Source organism: Bradysia coprophila, unplaced genomic scaffold (assembly GCF_014529535.1).
Source record: "Bradysia coprophila strain Holo2 unplaced genomic scaffold, BU_Bcop_v1 contig_70, whole genome shotgun sequence".
NCBI lineage: Eukaryota > Metazoa > Arthropoda > Insecta > Diptera > Sciaridae > Bradysia > Bradysia coprophila.
In genome coordinates, this window is record NW_023503941.1 from 3,847,291 (window position 1) to 3,869,153 (window position 21,863).

General features: G+C 37.9%; 1 protein-coding gene across 1 annotated transcript; it reads right to left on the bottom strand.

Annotated features, from left to right (window-relative positions):
* Positions 1-4,620: 4,620 nt before the first annotated feature.
* On the bottom strand, positions 4,621-10,142 carry LOC119083781. Its single transcript, XM_037193583.1, has 4 exons — positions 9,119-10,142; positions 8,358-9,057; positions 8,044-8,297; positions 4,621-4,771 (listed from the first exon to the last, which is right to left on the bottom strand). Exons 1-4 carry the CDS (start codon positions 10,001-10,003, stop codon positions 4,682-4,684), a joined length of 1,929 nt encoding a protein of 642 aa, XP_037049478.1. The 5' UTR covers positions 10,004-10,142; the 3' UTR covers positions 4,621-4,681.
* Between the last annotated feature and the right edge of the window lie 11,721 nt (positions 10,143-21,863).

Consider the following 21,863-nt stretch of genomic DNA (forward strand, 5'->3'; position numbering starts at 1 on the left):
TACGGTTATTTGACAAGTTCGATTTGAGATTAAGCTCGACCTATGGTGCTCTTGCCTATTTGAACTGCTAATGATTATGTTGACGTGTTATACAGTTTATTACACCAGTAAATGACTCTATTTGCTACAAAGGAAGCGACACATAGCGGAAAAACATATCTTCGCTAAGAGATACAAACTGCACAACGCGCAGAGGAATGCTGAAAACAAACGAGGCATTCAAAACGTGTTTTGGTCCTTGTTTTCATGACGAAATTTTCGAAACTGTCAAATGAAGTTAGAACTTTTTAGACCCGTACGAAGTACTGGGGTCTTATAGGTTTACGCATACGTTTGTAACACGTCGAATTGGACTCCCTGAGTAAGGGGAAACCTATTGTGGTTGTCTAGAGATGCCAAATCCGCGAAAAAAAATGTCCGTCTGTCCGTCCGTCCGTCTGTCCGTCTGTCTGTCTGCACGATAACTTGAGTAAAACGCATCCGATTTTGAAAATTCTTTTTTTCCCCGTTTGGTAATGTCAAAAGACAGGCTAAGTTCGAAGATGAGTGATTTTGGATCGACCCCTCCCGAGCTGTGGCCCAATAAGTGCTTCACGGTTTTTCAAAGATATCTCCGGACATTTAAACGTTAAACTTGTAAGTGATACGTCAAATAAAAGGTATTGACAATACCGATCGACAAAAAAAAAGTTTATGGAAATCGGATGACCGAGTCGTGAGTTAGAACCCTTGGTGTGGAACAGGCACAGGGCGGCAAGCAGTTTTTGCTTGTAGGTCGGCCACATTTGAACATATTTCGTTCGTTGTAGCTTTATTAGATAGGTATTGACCGTACCAATCAGGGAAAAAAAATTTATGAAATTATGTTCTCCGGAGCGTGAGCTAGGTCTCTTGGAGTGAGCTCTTATCTGGCTACTCGGAAGTACAGTGAACGTGGTGTATTTTGACAATATCTCGAGTAAATTTTGACCGAATTTCATGAATTTTTTTTTTGTTTGAAAGGTATTAACGAATGTAAAGCGTCGGTACTATTTCCGGTCTCCTAACAAAATGGCTGCCGGCGGCCATATTGGATTTTATTAAAAGTGATATAAAGTGAGAAAAATGATGCTTCGAGAGTTTCTGTTAACATGGAAATAATGTGTTAAGTGTGAGGGGTTTCAGGGATTCCATATATGGACATCTATATATACCTATATACAGCTATATTGAGCTATATACAGGCATATAGAGCTATATAATAGCATATATTCCTCTGTGAAATGTTTATTTACAGTGAAATATAGGTAAATATAGCGGTATATAGCTGTTTAAATAGGAATTTATGAAATTTGACTTCGTACGGGGCTGTTTATATTGCCTCCGGCAATTTAATTGTATATGATAACAAGGCAAAGAGTGGATAATGTAAGTGATTTTAAAGGGAGAATAGTTTTTCAGCAGAGAAGAAAATGAAGTAAGAGAAATGAAGAGTTTCACATTAAAGGCTTTTGATACGAATAGGTGTTTCGTACGGGTCGGCGTTAGCTATGTTTCTATTCAAAATCGCGATTGCTGCATCTGTCAATGAAAACTAGGACCAAAACACGTTTTGAATGCATCGCAATTTGAAGATTTGTCACTTTTATGGACAGTTAAGTATAGTTTCCACTTAAAAAGAGCACTCCGTCTACATGACAGTTGTAAAATAGAACAAAAGAACTGTCACGCAAATGTAGTGGAAATTGAATTTATTTCAATTCTTTACTCCGTTTACGTGATAGTTCCTTTGTTCTATTTTACAACTGTCATGACAGTCATGACATGTCATGTAGACGGAGGCTAAACGGAGTGCTCTTTTTAAGTGGAAACTATACTTTAACCATTCCAGCCATTCTTCGTACCAACTCTTATTAGATTTACTGAAGTACGCTCTCTAAAAACCGCTTCCGGTGGATGGCAAAATTACAAATCGTGCCGTTCATTACCAATCCAAATAAAAAATTTATTTTCGAAAATCAAGAAAACAAAAAAAAAGTAATTTCTCAGTTTTTGCCAAACGTCGAATTATGATCGTGAGCAATACTCTCTCTAGCATCCAAACTCTCTCAAAAAATCGACTTAGGGGGGAAAATAAGTTTGAGAAACGCGGATTTTTAATATGGCTTAAACACAACAACAACAACACGAGCGAACAAAGTAGCAGTGATTCATAAACGTATCTACCACCTTAATAATTGTAGTTTGGTTGCTAGGGAGGGTATTGTCGTGAGGCACAAAAATTGATTTTTTCGTTCATTTGATCAGACAGTCGTTCACTTAAAGCTCCAATTCTGCAGCACACGCATTGCGTGAATTACTCGACTCCTTAGCACTCCCTTTGGAAGGTTAGAATTCCATGACTCGATTCTATTCCAAATTAGTTCGCAAATGAAAACAATTGCACTTGCAATCCAACCGTACCAAACAAATGCCGGCACAGTGAATTCACCACGGCTCAATTCATTGTTGACGTGACTGTGACGCTTGCGATTCCGTTGCCATAGTTGTTCAACGAGATTTTCGTATCCTTTATCCAAATGCTTATCGATCAGTCCGGCAGCATTCAAACGGTGAATTATGTTGTTTAGATGATCAGTGAAAGGAAAAACTGGACTGACCGGATGTGACACATACCGTCTAACCAGAGACGTGTCGCTTAACATATGATAAGCTTTCAGTCCCAGCCGTTTCTGTAATTCTAAAAACATTTGTGCACTAATGAGGTCCAAAGGAAATGCTAAAGAATTGTTGAATGCATGGGCATCGTATTGCACATTAACAGCTCGTCGAACTTTGCTACTCCACCCACCATAGTTCGTTATAGATTCCAAAGTTTCAATAACCATTGAATAATCACCTCCATCAACAGTAAGCGGAACTGATGATATGTAGAGATCGTGTAGAGAGTTGATTTGTCGCCGGTAAATTGGCGATGTCAGGTAACTTTGGAAGAGCGACACAATACCGTTCATTACAATAAGCCCAGTGAATGTCAACGGTACGATTACAAAGACGTCTGCCCAATGAAGATTTCCATATCTGATGGTTGCGTTGTCGTTCATCAGGAGATTAACGACCTCAGTCAGGCATTGGAACAACGAAATTTTATTTTGCTGCAAGTAGCGAGAGACGGCCAATAGAGCTGTTGACGACGCAATTACAACAAAAGCAAAGATGAAGAGTAGCGTCCACGTGCCATTTTGCAAATATGCCACCCAGTTGGTTTCCAGCAGTGCATGAGGAACTAATACGACCATATTTAAGTAACGGAATGGATATGCAAAACAGGAAGTGCTGTTAAGAACCACCCCATGATATCCCATGCCTGCGATATTCTTCGACATTGATCTTGATGCATTAAAAACAGAAAGGACCAAGACCCAAATTCCATCGTCAATAACACTCCCAACAGTTGTATCACGATCAAAAAATCCATTTCCCCGATGGTTTGGTACTTTGTCGGGAAAATAGTTCCGAAGCGACTCACATCCTGTCACATTAACCAATTCAAATGTTCCGAATGTTCCGAACGGATCGTATTTGAAGACATTGAATGAAGGTTCACCATCCTCAGCATCCAAGTGAAATGCGCAAAAAATGTCAAAAATACCAGCACTACAACTCCAACGGAACAGTTCCTCTACGATATCTAATGAGGTGATGCTACGAGTGAAAAACACGCCAAATTTGACGCTGACGTCGATCCCGCGAATTACTTTGACCTGAGCGAATAATTGCGAGTCGTTGTCGAAATGCTCGGCGACAATAATCACAACTGGATTTTTGCTCATTTTCTCTTCTAATGTTGGCAGTTTCGTGGTTGTAACGTTGCTGGTAGAGTCACCATCAAATGTGTAAACTGTCTGAGGTATGAAGTTCACTAACGTCGCATTGAAACTCGATGGCGACAGTGGCACCCAATTACTGATGTCGGTTGTCGATGCATCCACAAAATAAATGTGATGATCGAAGTGGAAAATTGCACTCAGTCGATGGATTAGACGAACGCTGTCTGGATATAGATGATAGTGAGTCATCGTAGACAGAACGTTTAGAATTATTGCCGGTAGTGCAGTGGAGTTCATGCTCTTGGTATGAACTTGTATGAATATCGTCTAGACCGGTAGAACCGTTTACAATCAGTGGACAACAAACAAATAGAAAGTTTGGGGCGTTTGGAGATTTTTTTGTTGGATTCGATTCGATTGATTGACATATTTCATTGTCAAATGAAAAGTGTTTACGGGGGGGAGGCGATAATAATCACACATTCAATTAGGAGTGTGTATTTAATCGCCGATTATCGGTTATGCAGTTAACACTTTGTCTGTTAGATACGGTTTTTTGACGAATTTGATGTTAGATTAAGTGCAACCGATGAAAATGCATGTGATACGGCTGGACAAGGAAGATGAATAGCTCGATAGCAAGCAATTCATGATTATTCGAATTCTCTGTATGTTTCCATTCAACCTCGTTGTCGGCTCGTGTCGATACTTTTTTTTGACGATATTATCGAGTAAACGAAATTGTCGTACACAGGAAATCGGTGTAGCGTGTGCCTTTCGAACGATACAAAAGAAAAACTCACAATCAACGTTAACGCGACTATATTTTCTCGTGTTTTTGTACATAGCAGTCTGTTGTTTGGAAAATAAAATTATTTAACTTGCAGCGCTTCCTTTATCTTCCGTTCGATATACATTTTCCGTTCCCACCTAAGCAATCTCTTCCAATCAAACCACGGAATCTATGGAAACAAGAAATAAGCAATTGATTAGGATGTGCGTCTGTACGAATTCGTTTCGATGTCATTACGATAAACAATTGCATCAGCTATGCTGACTATCAAACTAGACTTTGGAAATTCAAGATCGATGAGTACACTACACAGTTCGCGAAAAATTGGTTGCAAAATTACTGAAAAATAGCACTGGCTGAAAAATGTGTGAAATTACAGTCCTCAGTTACCAATCATGGGCGCGCGTTAGCATAGCGCCCGTGACGCAAGTCCTATTACTAGAAAAAAAAAAAAAATTTTGTCGTAGACTGCAGAACCATATATACAGCGAATATTGAAGTTCCACAATTCAAATACAAATGACTCCAAATTACCATTAAAAAAACTAGGCGTCCGTACGAGTTCAACGAGCTATCACACGTTCTTGCAGCTTAAAATTTGGCCACGCAAAAAACCTTCCAAGAAGCCCTATTTCCATACATTTTGGTCAATTTCAGTACTTTAAACGAAATGAAAAAATCCTACGTTACTTTGTTAGTCCGTCCGTCCGTCCGTGTTTCCTATCTTCTTAAGTCTTCTTTAGATTTTGTTGAAATTTTGGGAGTAGATTCTAGTCGTCATTCTAAGACATTCCAGAAAAAAAAATTTGGGGGGAACCGGCCTCGTTTCAGAGCTAGGGCTCCTCGAAGTTCCCATATAAGCCCCATATAAGAACAACTTTAAGTGTGTGTGTGTGGATGGGTATGGTAGAACAAATTTGTTCGCTTTTGGTAAGCTCTGCTCGCCTCAATTTTTTTTCCCTAAATTTAGAAGTTTTTAAATTTTTCAAAATTTTTTAAATTTTTCAAAATTTTCAAAACTTTCAAATTTTTTCAAATTTTTCAAATTTTTTAAATTTTTCAAATTTTTCTAATCTATTAATTCTTCCAAAAGAACTGATATCAGTCAAAAACACTCAAAAGAGTAAAAGTGACGCAAGTCCCTGTGCATACTTCCAAAACAACTGATATCGCTGGATGTGACGGATTCTGCGCTTGTACGCAAAAACTGTCACAAGAAAAATTTGACCAAAGAAATTCTAGAAACAAAATTTTACCAAAAAAATTTTGCGTCACAAGTGGCAGATGTTGAGGAAAGTACTTTTAAGAATTTTTTTAAAATAGGCAAGAATACGTCCTAATACGTCCGAATCATCTGCCACTTTGTGACGCAAAATTTTTTTTGGTAAAATTTTGTTTCTAGAATTTCTTTGGTCAAATTTTTCCTGTTACAGTTTTTGCGTACAAGCGCAGAATGCGTCACATCCAGCGATATCAGTTGTTTTGGAAGTATGCACAGGGACTTGCGTCACTTTTACTCTTTTGAGTGTTTTTGACTGATTCATATTTTAATGGTACACCAATACTGCGCTATTGGTAATTATATTTATTTTTGGTGGCTTTATCCACGCGTTTAGTGGTATGGTTTGTAGCGCTGCATAAAAAAGTGGTCGAATCCGATATTTTGAATTTTTGTATGGAAATTCACATTCAAACGCTGATATCGCCGTTGTTTTTAAAGAAGAAGAGCCAGATTTTGCTAGGTCTCCATTGTTTATGGAGTTTTATCGATTGGCAAACTCATTTGTGTAAAATAATTAGACGAAAATGTTTACTCAAGATTTCTCACAAATGAGTATGCCAATCCTTAAAACTACATAAAAGATGCAAACCTAGCAAAATCTGGTTCTTATTCTTCAAAAACATGGGAGATATCAACGTTTGAATGTGAATTTCCATACAAAAATTCAAAATATCGGATTCGACCACTTTTTTATGCAGCGCTACAAAGCATACCACTAAACGCGTGGATTATATTTCACCAAATTTACCAATAGCGCTGTGTTTGTATACCATTGAAATATGAATCGGTAACTTTGGAAGGTAATTCCACACATTTTTCAGTCAGTGGACCGAATGCTATTTTCAGTCATTTTGCAACCAAATTTTTCACGAACTGTGTACTAGCCTGGAAAACGTGAAAGACGTGAAAACATGTCCTTCGGATAGTACATGGTACATACAAACACTGAAGGTAATACAAATTTTCAGCGAATCACAAAGTATACGGATCCAAAGTTTCGGATGAAGTAACGTGCAGCGTCAGATTTCGTACGGTATAGCACCAGCAATTTCTATAGAATTTATGGAAACCAGTGAAGCTTATACAAAAGACTATTGGAACTTAAGTTTCGGGTGAGTTCCAGTGCAGCACTTGCAATTTCCATAATTTTTTGCAGTGTTGGAATACTTTATGCTGCCACATTCCATGCATTCTATAGAAATCGTTAGCGCTACATAAAATGACATGTGGCGTTGCACTAAAGTTCACACTAAACTTGGGCTCCGTATTTTTCGTGATCTGCTGAAGGTTTAATGTCTTTTGGTTAAATGCGGCAGCAAGAACGTTGAGAATTTTTTATTAAAATTGTAAACGCTACACTGAATTGAGTCTGCGCTGCAAATTGTCCTCATCGGAATTTTGTTAAGCTATCAGACAAACGGGTAAACTTTGAATCGATTACATGTTATCATTGTAACGAGTCGAGAACGACGTCAACGAAAACTGTACAACAAGGCGTGGCGACATTTCTACACGGCTAATATCAAAGTATATAAACAATGAAGGTATAATGCAAATGCCTGCCTACTTTCAGGTGAATTTAGTTTCGTTATGTTGGTCACATATTGAATTCGTCTGTGTCAATTTGCAGCTAGTGGTGTGGTGAATTCGACTCCGTGAGAAAATCGGGAAAATCGGGTGTTTGCACTACCTTCAGTGTTGTTATAACTTTGGTTAAAATCGTCAGGAACGATGTTATCGTTCAAAAAACGTTTCGAAATGTCCAGCCAGTAAAGAATGCAGTCTTTTGTTCCCACACAAAAACCGAATCGATGAAATGATCATGTTCGAGAAGTTACCGAAAATTCTTTTTGCCGAACGTTTTCGATGGCTAAGGACCCGGACGGGTTGATCAAAAAAGCTAAATTGTGCTATGGACGAAAGGACCGTAAGAACCATTTTAAACAAAAGATTTTCCGCAGCCACATTTCGTACAAAGCCAGTCGTCGTTAAATTTATCTATTTTTGGGTCAACACGTAGTGACTGCAACATAGTATTACCTGCACGCTTCGTTTTATTGAGAACTAAGAATTTTCACGGAAATTTGAGAGGAATTTATGGGATAGTCAGATACGTCCTGGCCATACCATGTCCGTATCAAATGCACGTTTTCACTTACCAAAACTGGCCGTAAGCCCAGCATTTTCGCCTGTTCAATTTTCTGTCTGTTGAAACCGTTCACCTTTTCAGTACCTCTGATGTAACTGGACCAACCACCGACAATAACATTGACTATCTCCACATCAGCAGCATCGGTGTCGAGGCCATCCACTAACATAGACCGATCGATAATCTTTCCCGTATAGAGTGGAGGCAGCTTGTGAGCAATGTCGATGCCGGTGTTGGAGTTTCTGTCGTAGGCGATAATTATGTCTACAAAGAGACCAAACTTCGTTAACGGTCAATCTAACTGTGTTAGGGTGTTGAACTTACCCGGTTTACTGAAATGCGGTAGGGAGTGTGCAAAGTAAGAATGAGTACACAGCTCGTCGGACGTTTCCTTCACTTCCAGCAATAGATTATCGGCAAAGCCAATCTTGAATTCTTTGTTACGGTCCGGCACATATTCAGTTAACATCTTTCCCATGTACTGCCGATTCTTCTCGGTCAATTGGTTGCCGGTGTAAGTTTCCTTCAGATTTATCTTCACGAATGAGTCCAAGCCGAAGAGTTCATTGTCGTATCTCGTTTGGTTTCCGTAGGCCGCACTCAGAAACGACGGGCTCAGTGCTACCGATATCATTTCTTCGTCGTGGTATCCCTTCAGCGACAAGTAGTGCAACGACAACGCAAAGCATTTCGGATACCGGACGATGTCATCGACCCGATTCTTCAGCTCGGCTAAAAACTGTTGACACAACCGGTTGGCAATGTTGCTCTCCGATTCGAAATCAAAGAAACCCATCACGTAGCTGATGCGTTCCAAATCTTTCATGCGAATCGCCTGTACGTCGTCGGCGAAACGGTGCAAAATTTGCTCGATGCAACTCTGATGGCATATGTGAAGATGCGTCCCTAAGAGAGCTACGTGCAGACAGGTCAACGTTGATAGGCGAGCCAATTGGCCGTCGGCAGCGTTGAGCATTTCCAGTACTAGGGCGTGGTGGAAATTTTTTAACGAATAACGCAGAGCCTGGAATTAATGCCGTGACGCTAGCGGAACGTTCGCATCTTCAATTTTTGTAAAAATTTACCTTTAAAATGCAGGTGAACGCTAGGTCATCTACCGTGTCGATCTCACGTATCGTTCGCTTGAAGATCTTCTCTACCAATTCCTGATCCTTAAATTTCGTCTGGGTTTTGAAAAAGCCCATACACAGCACCGCTATCTCGTCCAAACTGAATGCGTCCAACGAATTGCCCAAATTGATTTCAATCTCGAACATGTCCAGTATTTCAACACGCCGAATACTCAGATAAAACATCAGCTGAACCAATTGATGGGGCGGCAGTCTGCGAAGTTTTCTGCCAATTTTCAAACATCCTCGAAAACTGAATTTATTGAATCGTCCCAGTTGCAGCATATGCCAGTGATCGCACACATACAAAATGGTATTGAAGTCCCATGCGTCGATTCGTTCCACGCAGGCATCGTCAAGTGCATTCCACAGCTCGACAAAATTTCTCGACTTGGGCGATTCCGTCAGCGGATAGCGATGCAGTATTTGCAGTGACTGAATCAATTGACTGTCGGTGAAATCAAAACAGCGGTCCGTGCACACATCGACAAATTCGTCGAACTTCTCGTCCGATATCGTTGTGCCGTTTTGTTTGCAATAATTTTTGATTGTCTCGAGCCATTCAACCACACCAGTTGTGGTTAAGTCTCTCCAATTTTGATCGAAATCGATTGCCACAGATGCGACGTCATTCTTGTCGTTTTGTTCGCCTCGCAATACTCGGCATTGCGGATTGATTTCCAAGACGGCATGAGCGAATTTATTCTCACAGCCGACTGATGTTTTCGAGACTGTAACAACATCGGTCCGGAATAATTGACGACGGTTGATTATGCAATTAGCTACGGGCTGTCTGTACAGTTTGGCGGAAACATGGAAACACGCTCGTAAATGGAACATTGATTCACATTTACAACGAACTTTAACTACGAGTTGCACTTGCTCTGGCTAATTAACTTCCCTCATGCGGTCCAAACGATCAAAAACCTCCTCGCGCGTTGTAATGTTTTGACGTTTGTTTGTTGTTGTTTTTTGTTCGGTTGACATTTAACAAGATTGTGTGACACAAGTGACACATAAATGAACTCAGCACTGCTCCTAGTATTCTCGTAATAAGAGCGACCGCTTAAGATTGTTCGTATATGGCAATTTCCATTCAAACGAGCCATCAGAACAGTCGGAGCGTTTGCTGCGACTGAGCCCCGTACAAACCCGTATATCTATTGCGTACGTGACCCTAGTGCGTCTGTCACCCTACTTTGACCGTAAGCCTATTGCGCCGGTTAAAGTAGTTAAAGTAAAATTATTATGTAAATAATGTGTACATCTTAGAAATTGCGCATAGCGCAATTACGAAGCCCCGTACGACGTTCCTTTCAAATAAAACAAAAATTTCAAATAGCCCTAAAATTTTAATTTATTGAGTATAAATACACATAGGGCCTAGTATCGGCCTCAGTCCAAGGACCCAAATTTAATTTTTTTTTCAACAACATTCTATTCGGCATTCGATTACCTTCCAAATGAAACAAAAATTACGAAAAACGGATGAAATTTACTCGAGTTGTATGTAAAATACACATAGTGCCCTAGTAGCGACCTTAGTCCAAGGACCCAAATTTAATTTTTTTTCAACAACATTCTATTCGGCCTTTGATTACCTTCCAAATGAAACAAAAATTACGAAAAACGGATGAAATTTGCTCGAGTTATATGTAAAATACGCATAGGGCCCTAGTAGCGGCCTTAGTCCGAGGACCCAATTTTTTTTTTTTTTTAACAACATTCTATTCGGCCTTTGATTACCTTCCAAATGACACAAAAATTACGAAAAACGAATGAAATTTACTCGAGTTCTATGTAAAATACACATAGGGCCCTAGTAGCGGCCTTAGTCCGAGGACCCAATTTTTTTTTTTTTTTAACAACATTCTATTCGGCCTTTGATTACCTTCCAAATGACACAAAAATTACGAAAAACGGATGAAATTTACTCGAGTTATATGTAAAATACGCATAGGGCCCTAGTAGCGGCCTTAGTCCGAGGACCCAATTTTTTTTTTTTTTTAACAACATTCTATTCGGCCTTTGATTACCTTCCAAATGACACAAAAATTACGAAAAACGGATGAAATTTACTCGAGTTATATGTAAAATACACATAGGGCCCTAGTAGCGGCCTTAGTCCGAGGACCCAAATTTATTTGGATTACCTTCCAAATGAAACAAAAATTACGAAAAACGGATGAAATTTACTCGAGTTGTATGTAAAATACGCATAGGGCCCTAGTAGCGGCCTTAGTCCGAGGACCCAATTTTTTTTTTTTTTTAACAACATTCTATTCGGCCTTTGATTACCTTCCAAATGACACAAAAATTACGAAAAACGGATGAAATTTACTCGAGTTCAATGTAAAATACACATAGGGCCCTAGTAGTGGCCTTAGTCCAAGGACCCAAATTTATTTGGATTACCTTCCAAATGAAACAAAAATTACGAAAAACGGATGAAATTTACTCGAGTTGTATGTAAAATACGCATAGGGCCCTAGTAGCGGCCTTAGTCCGAGGACCCAATTTTTTTTTTTTTTAACAACATTCTATTCGGCCTTTGATTACCTTCCAAATGACACAAAAATTACGAAAAACGAATGAAATTTACTCGAGTTCGATGTAAAATACACATAGGGCCCTAGTAGCGGCCTTAGTCCGAGGACCCAATTTTTTTTTTTTTTAACAACATTCTATTCGGCCTTTGATTACCTTCCAAATGACACAAAAATTACGAAAAACGGATGAAATTTACTCGAGTTCAATGTAAAATACACATAGGGCCCTAGTAGCGGCCTTAGTCCGAGGACCCAAATTTATTTGGATTACCTTCCAAATGAAACAAAAATTACGAAAAACGGATGAAATTTACTCGAGTTCAATGTAAAATACACATAGGGCCCTAGTAGTGGCCTTAGTCCAAGGACCCAAATTTATTTGGATTACCTTCCAAATGAAACAAAAATTACGAAAAACGGATGAAATTTACTCGAGTTGTATGTAAAATACGCATAGGGCCCTAGTAGCGGCCTTAGTCCGAGGACCCAATTTTTTTTTTTTTAACAACATTCTATTCGGCCTTTGATTACCTTCCAAATGACACAAAAATTACGAAAAACGAATGAAATTTACTCGAGTTCTATGTAAAATACACATAGGGCCCTAGTAGCGGCCTTAGTCCGAGGACCCAATTTTTTTTTTTTTAACAACATTCTATTCGGCCTTTGATTACCTTCCAAATGACACAAAAATTACGAAAAACGGATGAAATTTACTCGAGTTATATGTAAAATACGCATAGGGCCCTAGTAGCGGCCTTAGTCCGAGGACCCAATTTTTTTTTTTTTTAACAACATTCTATTCGGCCTTTGATTACCTTCCAAATGACACAAAAATTACGAAAAACGGATGAAATTTACTCGAGTTCAATGTAAAATACACATAGGGCCCTAGTAGCGGCCTTAGTCCGAGGACCCAAATTTATTTGGATTACCTTCCAAATGAAACAAAAATTACGAAAAACGGATGAAATTTACTCGAGTTCAATGTAAAATACACATAGGGCCCTAGTAGTGGCCTTAGTCCAAGGACCCAAATTTATTTGGATTACCTTCCAAATGAAACAAAAATTACGAAAAACGGATGAAATTTACTCGAGTTGTATGTAAAATACGCATAGGGCCCTAGTAGCGGCCTTAGTCCGAGGACCCAATTTTTTTTTTTTTAACAACATTCTATTCGGCCTTTGATTACCTTCCAAATGACACAAAAATTACGAAAAACGAATGAAATTTACTCGAGTTCTATGTAAAATACACATAGGGCCCTAGTAGCGGCCTTAGTCCGAGGACCCAATTTTTTTTTTTTTAACAACATTCTATTCGGCCTTTGATTACCTTCCAAATGACACAAAAATTACGAAAAACGAATGAAATTTACTCGAGTTCAATGTAAAATACACATAGGGCCCTAGTAGCGGCCTTAGTCCAAGGACCCAAATTTATTTGGATTACCTTCCAAATGAAACAAAAATTACGAAAAACGGATGAAATTTACTCGAGTTGTATGTAAAATACGCATAGGGCCCTAGTAGCGGCCTTAGTCCGAGGACCCAATTTTTTTTTTTTTTAACAACATTCTATTCGGCCTTTGATTACCTTCCAAATGACACAAAAATTACGAAAAACGAATGAAATTTACTCGAGTTCAATGTAAAATACACATAGGGCCCTAGTAGTGGCCTTAGTCCAAGGACCCAAATTTATTTGGATTACCTTCCAAATGAAACAAAAATTACGAAAAACGGATGAAATATACTCAAGTTATATGTAAAATACACATAGGGCCCTAGTAGCGGCCTTAGTCCAAGGACCCAAATTTAATTTTTTTTTAACAACATTCTATTCGGCCTTTGATTACCTTCCAAATGACACAAAAATTACGAAAAACGAATGAAATTTACTCGAGTTCTATGTAAAATACACATAGGGCCCTAGTAGCTTTTCACTTCTAAGGCCCTAACTCACGGTCCACTCACCCGATTTAAAAAAACTTTTTTTTCCTGGATTGGTATTGACAATACATATCATTTGCCGTGTCATACATTACATTTCCATCGTTTATTTTGCCATAAATATCACCAAAAGACCTGAAATCACTTAGGTGGCCCTAACTCACGAAGGGCCGACTCGAATATGCCCATCTCCGAACTTAGCCTCACTATTTCGACTATCTTTCAGGGAAAAATTTTTGAAATCGGATTCGATTTACTCAAGATATCGACGTGACGGACAGACGGACAGACGGCCCAAATTTTTATTGCGCATTCGTCATCTATGAACATAGGCAAACACTTTGCCCTTACCGTCTGCTTCGAATTCCATCAATTACACACGGCATCGTAATCCTATAAGCCCCTTCGTACTTCGTACGGGGCTAAAAAGCGAAAATAGGTGTTTTAACTTACAGAACGAAAACAGAACAAAATTTTATTCGACCTCTCGTGGACATGATATGTTTTTAGTGATTTTTGTAGAGGGCGGCACCACGAGTAAGAATAACATAGAGGGATTCTTTTGAAAATCCACCTATCAAAATCGGACCCATTTCGTCGGGGATGGATATATATACATGCTTTGAAAGGTGTTTGCCAGCAGACCTCAAAACAGGTCTCACACAGTCTCGAGCCACACCTGGTTGCTGGTGGAAGGTCTCCGAAGTTGGGAAAATAGTGTTTTTTTATGCAAAAATTTGCAAGAAAAATTTTCACAATCTGTGTGAACTTTAGACAGGTCTGGGCTGGTACTGATGACGCTTAATGTGAACCTAACATGCTAGTCGTAACATACATTGTCTAAGCTTTCCGTTGATACCTCATTTGCAGTGCTGGTGATTGTGAACACTATGCTAAAACAATGCATTTTTTAACTACATAAAAGGTGAACTCGCACACGATTTTTCGATACCAAAATTTTGTAAAATGATTCATTAAGTAGGGTTTCCATTTTTCAATTTTGAAAAAGAGGACAAAAAGAGGACGCCTTCACATTCAAAAAAGAGGACAAAAAGTGAACTTCTGACGCGGAATTACAGCGACTGTACATGCACTTTGTGCAACTATTGTGTAATTTACACCACAGTTCATGCTGAAAACAAAAAAAATCAAAAATGCTCTCTGCAATATGCACTGAAATCTTCCTGATATTCTTTTGGATTCCTTCTCACTGAGAACTTCTCAGTGATAGCATCCACTTCATATTACCTGAATACAGACTTCGTTTTACCTTATCCTTGCGTGATCTTTGGTATCTCACACAATGCTACACTGTTCTTGTAAAATTACTAACTTTTAATTTAATGTATGAAAGAATAAGGTGGTAAAGAATGCGAGCGGAGCGAGTTATTTTTTTTTTTTTTGTGATGAAGAGTTCGTTGTATTACCTTTCAGAGATTATCTGACAAAGAAGATTATTAGACAAAGATGACGTCTTCTTCAAAAAAGAGATGTTCTTAGAATCTTTGTAAAAAAGAAGAACGAGACGAAAAAAAGAGGAAATGTCCTCTAAAACGAGGACTAATGGGAACCCTACATTAAGTCGATGACAGTGCTAAAAATCATTTGCAGCAATAAACTTGCGTGTGTGAGTTCACCTTTTGCGTGTGTCAGTATTTAATTTGAGGATATTGGTAAATTTCAACATTTTTAAAAGTAAAATGACGTCCTAACATAGCAGAACAAGAATAGACCGGCTAAAGCCTGGTGAGGTCTTTTTTCTTTTTCTGGAGGCAAGGCGGAAGAATAGCTTTCATCAGTCGACATCTAGCTGTTGAAGAGTAAATATCTCTACCAACGTTTTACCAATTTGGTATTCAACTACCAGTTTTATAGTCAACTACCAAAAATTCAAGCTTTAAATAGGCAAGCATGTAGAATAATTTCGTCAGTCGGTGCGTAGTTCTCGAATAGTAAACATCTCTTCCCCAAAAATTACGTTTGGTAGTCAATTATAGCCTTGGTAGTCCAACTACCAAATTTTCGAATTGCAATGTTAACTGTGAGCTATCGGTGATCAGATAACAAATAATTATTATTTGCCTGGTGTTGATATGCTCATGGTGGCTTTGCAATTTTGAATTTCAATCCACCTCGCAACTACCAACTACCAAAGCTACCGACTACCAAATTTCCGATTTATAAATAGGCGAGCATGTAGAATAATTTCGTCAGTCGGTGCGTAGTTCTCGAATAGTAAACATCTCTTCCCCAAAAATTACGTTTGGTAGTCAATTATAGCCTTGGTAGTCCAACTACCAACTATCAAATTTTCGAACTGCAATGCTAACTGTGAGCTATCGGTGATCAGATAACAAATAATTATTATTTGCCTGGTGTTGATATGCTCATGGTGGCTTTGCAATTTTGAATGTCAATCCAGCTCGAAACTACCAACTACCAAAAATACCAACTACCGACTGAAAGCTACCAAAAGTACCAAATTTGTGGAACAGACAGACAGACAGACAGACAGACAGACAGACAGACAGACAGACGGACGGACAGACAGACAGACAGACAAACCGGCCATAATAGGGTATTTTTTCTAGAAGAAAAAAGACCTAAAAAAAAGATTTTGATGTAAGTTGAGGAACATTTATAAAAAGGCTTGTCCGCCATTTTTGAAAATGGAGGAATTCATTTTCTGAAGCTGAAGTGCTGTTCGTTTTTTATTTTTAATTAAATAATTATTTTTTATTAAAGTATTTTTATGTTTACATGTATGGTCCATCTAAATGGTAATAAGTCAGATACGCGGCCTTCAAATGTTGACACTTCGTAGTAATGCGATAAAATAAAAATACCTACTGCTGACGGATTCAGAGCTCCACAGAAACTGCCTCAAAAGAGCTGCCTCAAAAACAGGTTTTGATGACTGAATGAACTTTTCCGTTGCATTGGACTCTCAGCTATCAGAAAAGTCATAATTCATGTGAAATAATTTGATATACGCAGATAAAACCAGTTTGATCTTAGTCAGAGTCCCTTGGCAAATTGTGTAGTCCTTGAACAATTTCACTAAAAACTTTCCGGGATCTTATGTTTTTACTGTATTTTTTAGATTATAAATTCCTCGCGTTTACGCAAAGTAAATTAACCAGGAAACAGCCACGAGGTAGGCCTTAAGGCACGCAAAATGTGATCTCAAAGTGAGACTTCAGTATCAGGCTTTTTCGTGATCTAAATTTCTCAGCCTCAATATCTCAGAAGCGGAAAAATGTTCGGTCTCGAAAGGGATGGACTTTCAAAACTGAAACATAAGCGTTTTTTATAGACAACTGTCCATTGATTCACGCCATAAGTTCCATTCCAAAACAAAACGCATATCCTGGACATTTTAACATACAGTTTTTGACATTTGTTACATGAAGTCAGCGGTATTTTGTCCAACTGTCAATTGAAGCTATTTAAATTTTCGGCGCACTTACGGCGTGAATTATGTATCTCGTCTTGGATATAAAAGAAAACCTGGAGCTCGAGTATACACTAAATTTCAATGTTCATTGGAATCCAAAAAAAAAAAATATTTTATTTTCAAATATCTAGAAACCAAACAGAAGACGCATTTGCCTGTGCTAAATATGTGGATTTTCACTGTAACAATTAGAAAACGTGGGTCAAAATTGTAGAGCATAAGGGTGATAATTTGAGAGGTTTAAGATTCGCCTAGCACACTATCTTAGCCAGCATGGCAGTCCATTGGTATCTAAATTCTATTACCTCGCTTTTTTAAAGGACAGTGCCCACCCGACAGAGGCGAAATTATTAAGACGTACAGCGTGAATTGCTCGACAAATCAACACTCTCTTTCACATATTAGGTTTCCATGACTTGATTTTCTTCGAAATTAATTCACAAATGAAAACGAATCCACTTGCAATCCAACCGCACCAAACAACTGCGGGCACACTAAACTCACCAACGCTCAATCCACTGTTGCTTTGACGCTTGCGATTCCGTTGCCACTGTTATGAACATTCCTCCTCATGACTCAAAATCGAATTCTTATTATTTATATTTCATCATCTTATGACTTCATCCCTATGATTTCATATATTCATTCATATATTAATTTTTGCAACAAAGTCAAATCGATAAACAATCGATCAATCCTTCGAATATTATATGAATTCACATACACGCAACAAAGTAAAGTCAGTATAACAATACAATGTATTGCTTTATATTCCGTTTTGCCTATGATGATCTCAACTGTTTCGATCATCATATCTTAATTGCTTCCTCTTGATAAAACAGTGTTTGGTCACGTACAAAAACGCGTTACCGAACTTTCTTTATGATTGACAAAATAGAATAAGTTCAGTTGTATTAAGACCTCAGAGAAGAGAACAAATAAAAGAAACAAACCACTAAATAACACTATCTTTCCATATTTAACATTGGTGTCAGAACTAAAGGGATTTTAAATCCTTGGATAAATACAAAAGAAAAATTTTGTGAGCAAACAAAAGACATAAATGAGTTGGCCAAAAATAATTGCACTAAAGTGTTCAAATTGTAACTATATATCCGAATTCTGCATACTCAAACCAATGACAACAATTTCCTTTTGGTGTTGTAGATGTCATTATAAGAACGACTGCATTTTAAATTGTGCAAACAACGAAATTTTGATTTGAATTGTTAATGAACTCGCGAACAGAACAAGTTGACAGTGAATTCATCATCCCAGATGAAATTGTAACACACAAAATCGATTGTTATAAGTGTGAATTATCACATTCAATCAAAGTGATAAAAAATCAAACATTAGTATCATTTGAGTGTCATCGTTGCAAAGCAACTATAGTTCATTATACGTGGAAGACAAATTCAACCAATTCAACAAGCTAAAGCTGAACTTGACTGGCAATATCATGGCGATATTCATTTTGTAAGTCCTTTTCCATTCCCTAAAATTTTATTGAATCACATGAAATTGAATTGATATTTTCCTAAATCTTGAAAGAAATTTCGATTTTATTGCATCCAATTACATACAACTGTTCAAAGCAGTTAAATCAATCTATCTTATACAACTCGTTATTGAGTGAATTAGTGTAAACAAGTAAGACTTGTTTGTGTTTCTTTGTGTATCATTGATAAAAAAAGGAAAGAATTTTATCAAGATGAGCGTAAACGAAGACGATTTCAACGATGAAGTCAGTGAATTCCATGAAGTTCCAGACGAGCTTCCAATCACCTTCTTAATAAAATTCATTAGTAAGTTCGATGGCAACAGAGAAGAGCTAACTTCTTTCTTAGCCGATTCTAGCAGAGCATTCAACTTAGCGTCAGAAAAGCAAAAAACTACCTTACTAGAGTATGTAATTACTCAAATCTCAGGTAAAGCGAAATCCGCATGTGTCAATAGGACATTTGACGAATGGAAAGACCTCAAGTCGTACTTGAAGACAATGTACGCCGATACGAAACATAAGGCACAATTATTGTGTGAACTTACTACTCTGAAACAAACATCAGATGAGACGCTTTCTAATTTCACCTGTCGCATGGAGGCTTGCCTCAAGCGAACAATAAACTCCCTAACCCAAGATAACGATGCTAAATCAGAACCTCAAATCCTCGAAGGAAAACTGCAAATGCTGCAGGAAATAGCATTAAATCGTTTTACTTATTTCACGGTGCCAACCATCTCCAGTGCTTTGAGAATTCGAGATATTAAAACTCTTAATGACGCAATTACTATTGCAAAAGCAGAAGAACAGATTCAGAAAATGGTTACGAATACGAAAAATCTTAAACAAGATAAATCGGGTAAAGTTTGCAATTATTGCAAGAAACCGGATCATATTATTAGCGAATGTCGAAAACGTCAATACAATAACTCGAAATCTACTAAGTCTGTGCAGTCCCTTGAAGGTAAACCCGTTGATCCGAAGTCTAAGCCAAATAAAACCTCCGAAACATGTAACTATTGCAAAAAGAAGGGGCACTTGTTAAAGGATTGTTATAAGAAAAAGTATAACGATTCCAAAGCTGCTGAAGCTAAAGTAAATAACGATACGAATTCAAAAAACGTACAAGCTACTCCGGCGGGCCACGAAGAAGCACGCTGGTAAACTATTCTTCAGAAGACTCTGTAAATGACTCTAAAAATCTGTCGTCTCCTGATTCAAAATTACCTGAAAGCAAATCCATAAATTTATCTAATTCTAATCCACATATCGAAGTAGATTGTGTTGAATCCTTGAAAAAGCTAAAGTTTCTCGTAGATACTGGTGCACATATCTCCGTTATATTAGTGAGAACTGGTGTAATAGAACCAGGAACTCCAATTTACCATGACGACATGATCAATATCACAGGAGTAGGAAAGGGTACTGTGTTACAAACTCTTGGGTACTCGTTACTACATCTTGAACCTTTTCTTACAAAATCTGGACACAAATTTCATCTGTTGAAAGATGAAAATCATAATATTCCCTTCGATGGAATACTAGGAAACGACTTCCTACAAAATCATGGTGTAATGATCGATTACAAAAATCAATGGATGAGATCTACGATAGGTTCAGTACCTTTGCTCATAACTCAAGAACATAAAAAATCCTGCAAAATCAGTATACCAGCTCGAACCGAGCAATTAATCGAAATCGAAGTCGTGAACCCCGAAATCAAAGAAGGAATCATACCTGAACTGACACTATCAGACGGTATGTATCTTAGCAGAGCAATTACTAAAGTTAATTCAAATTCTAAGGCGTATGCCACAGTCTTAAATCCAACCAATACCTCAGTTTTAATTGGAACAATTCGAGTCGAACTCGAACTATTACCAAAACAGGCAACTCTCTTTATGACACAAACTCCGTATGAACCAACACATAAAAATTCAGTCTTGAAGAAAATCAGAGATGAACATTTGAATGAAGAAGAAAAATCTTCACTGCACGAAATCATTAGTGAATATGACGATATATTCCACATAGAAGGAGATAATCTTTCCATGACTAGCCTCACTGAACATGAGATTAATACAGAGAATCATCCTCCTATTTCCGTGAAAACATATCGATATCCCGAAGTCCACAAAGCGGAAGTTGAAAAACAAATTAAAAAGTTTCTTAAAGAAGGTATCATTCAACCATCTTTATCTCCATGGTCTGCTCCTTTGTGGGTTGTACCGAAGAAGTTGGACGCTTCTGGGGAAATAAAATGGCGAGTCGTGATTGACTACAGAAAGCTAAATAACGTTACAGTAGGTGACGCTTATTCATTACCAAATATGACCGGAATACTAGATCAATTAGGGAATTCAGTATACTTTACAATTTTGGACCTCGTATCAGGATTCCATCAAATTCCAATGAAGGCAGAAGATATTCCTAAAACTGCATTCACAACTCCTTCAGGTCATTGGGAATTTACAAGAATGCCATTTGGACTCAAGAATGCTCCAGCGCGTTTCCAGAGAATGATTGACATTGCACTGATTGGCCTCAACCATTTACAGTGTTTTACTTATTTAGATGATGTGATCGTTTTTGCGAAATCTATATCTGATCACGAAGCTAAGCTCAGAAGTATATTTGACCGTCTCCGGTTGAATAATTTAAAACTACAACCTGATAAATGTGAATTTATGCGTCACGAAGTCACTTACTTGGGCCACATAATCTCGGAACATGGTGTAAAACCAGACCCAGGTAAAGTTCACGTAGTTGCTGAATATCCAATACCTAATAATGCTAAAGAAATTAAACAATTTCTGGGTATTTGTGGTTTTTATAGGAAGTTTATAAAAGATTTCTCTAAAATCACACAACCATTGACAAAATTACTTAAAAAGAATCAAGACTTTTATTGGTCTCAAGAACAACAAAGATCTTTTGACATGCTAAAATCTAAACTTACTTCAGAACCTATTTTACAATATCCCGATTTTCAAGAAGAATTTATCTTAACGACTGATGCTTCCAATTTTGCTATTGGATCTATTTTAAGTCAAAATCATTCAGGCTCAGATCTGCCGATTGCATATGCGAGTAGAACGTTGAATCGAGCTGAATCTAACTACAATACTACCGAACGTGAATTGTTAAGTATCGTTTGGTCAACAAATCATTTCAGACCATATCTTTATGGAAGAAGGTTCAAAATAGTGACCGATCACCGTCCATTAGTATGGCT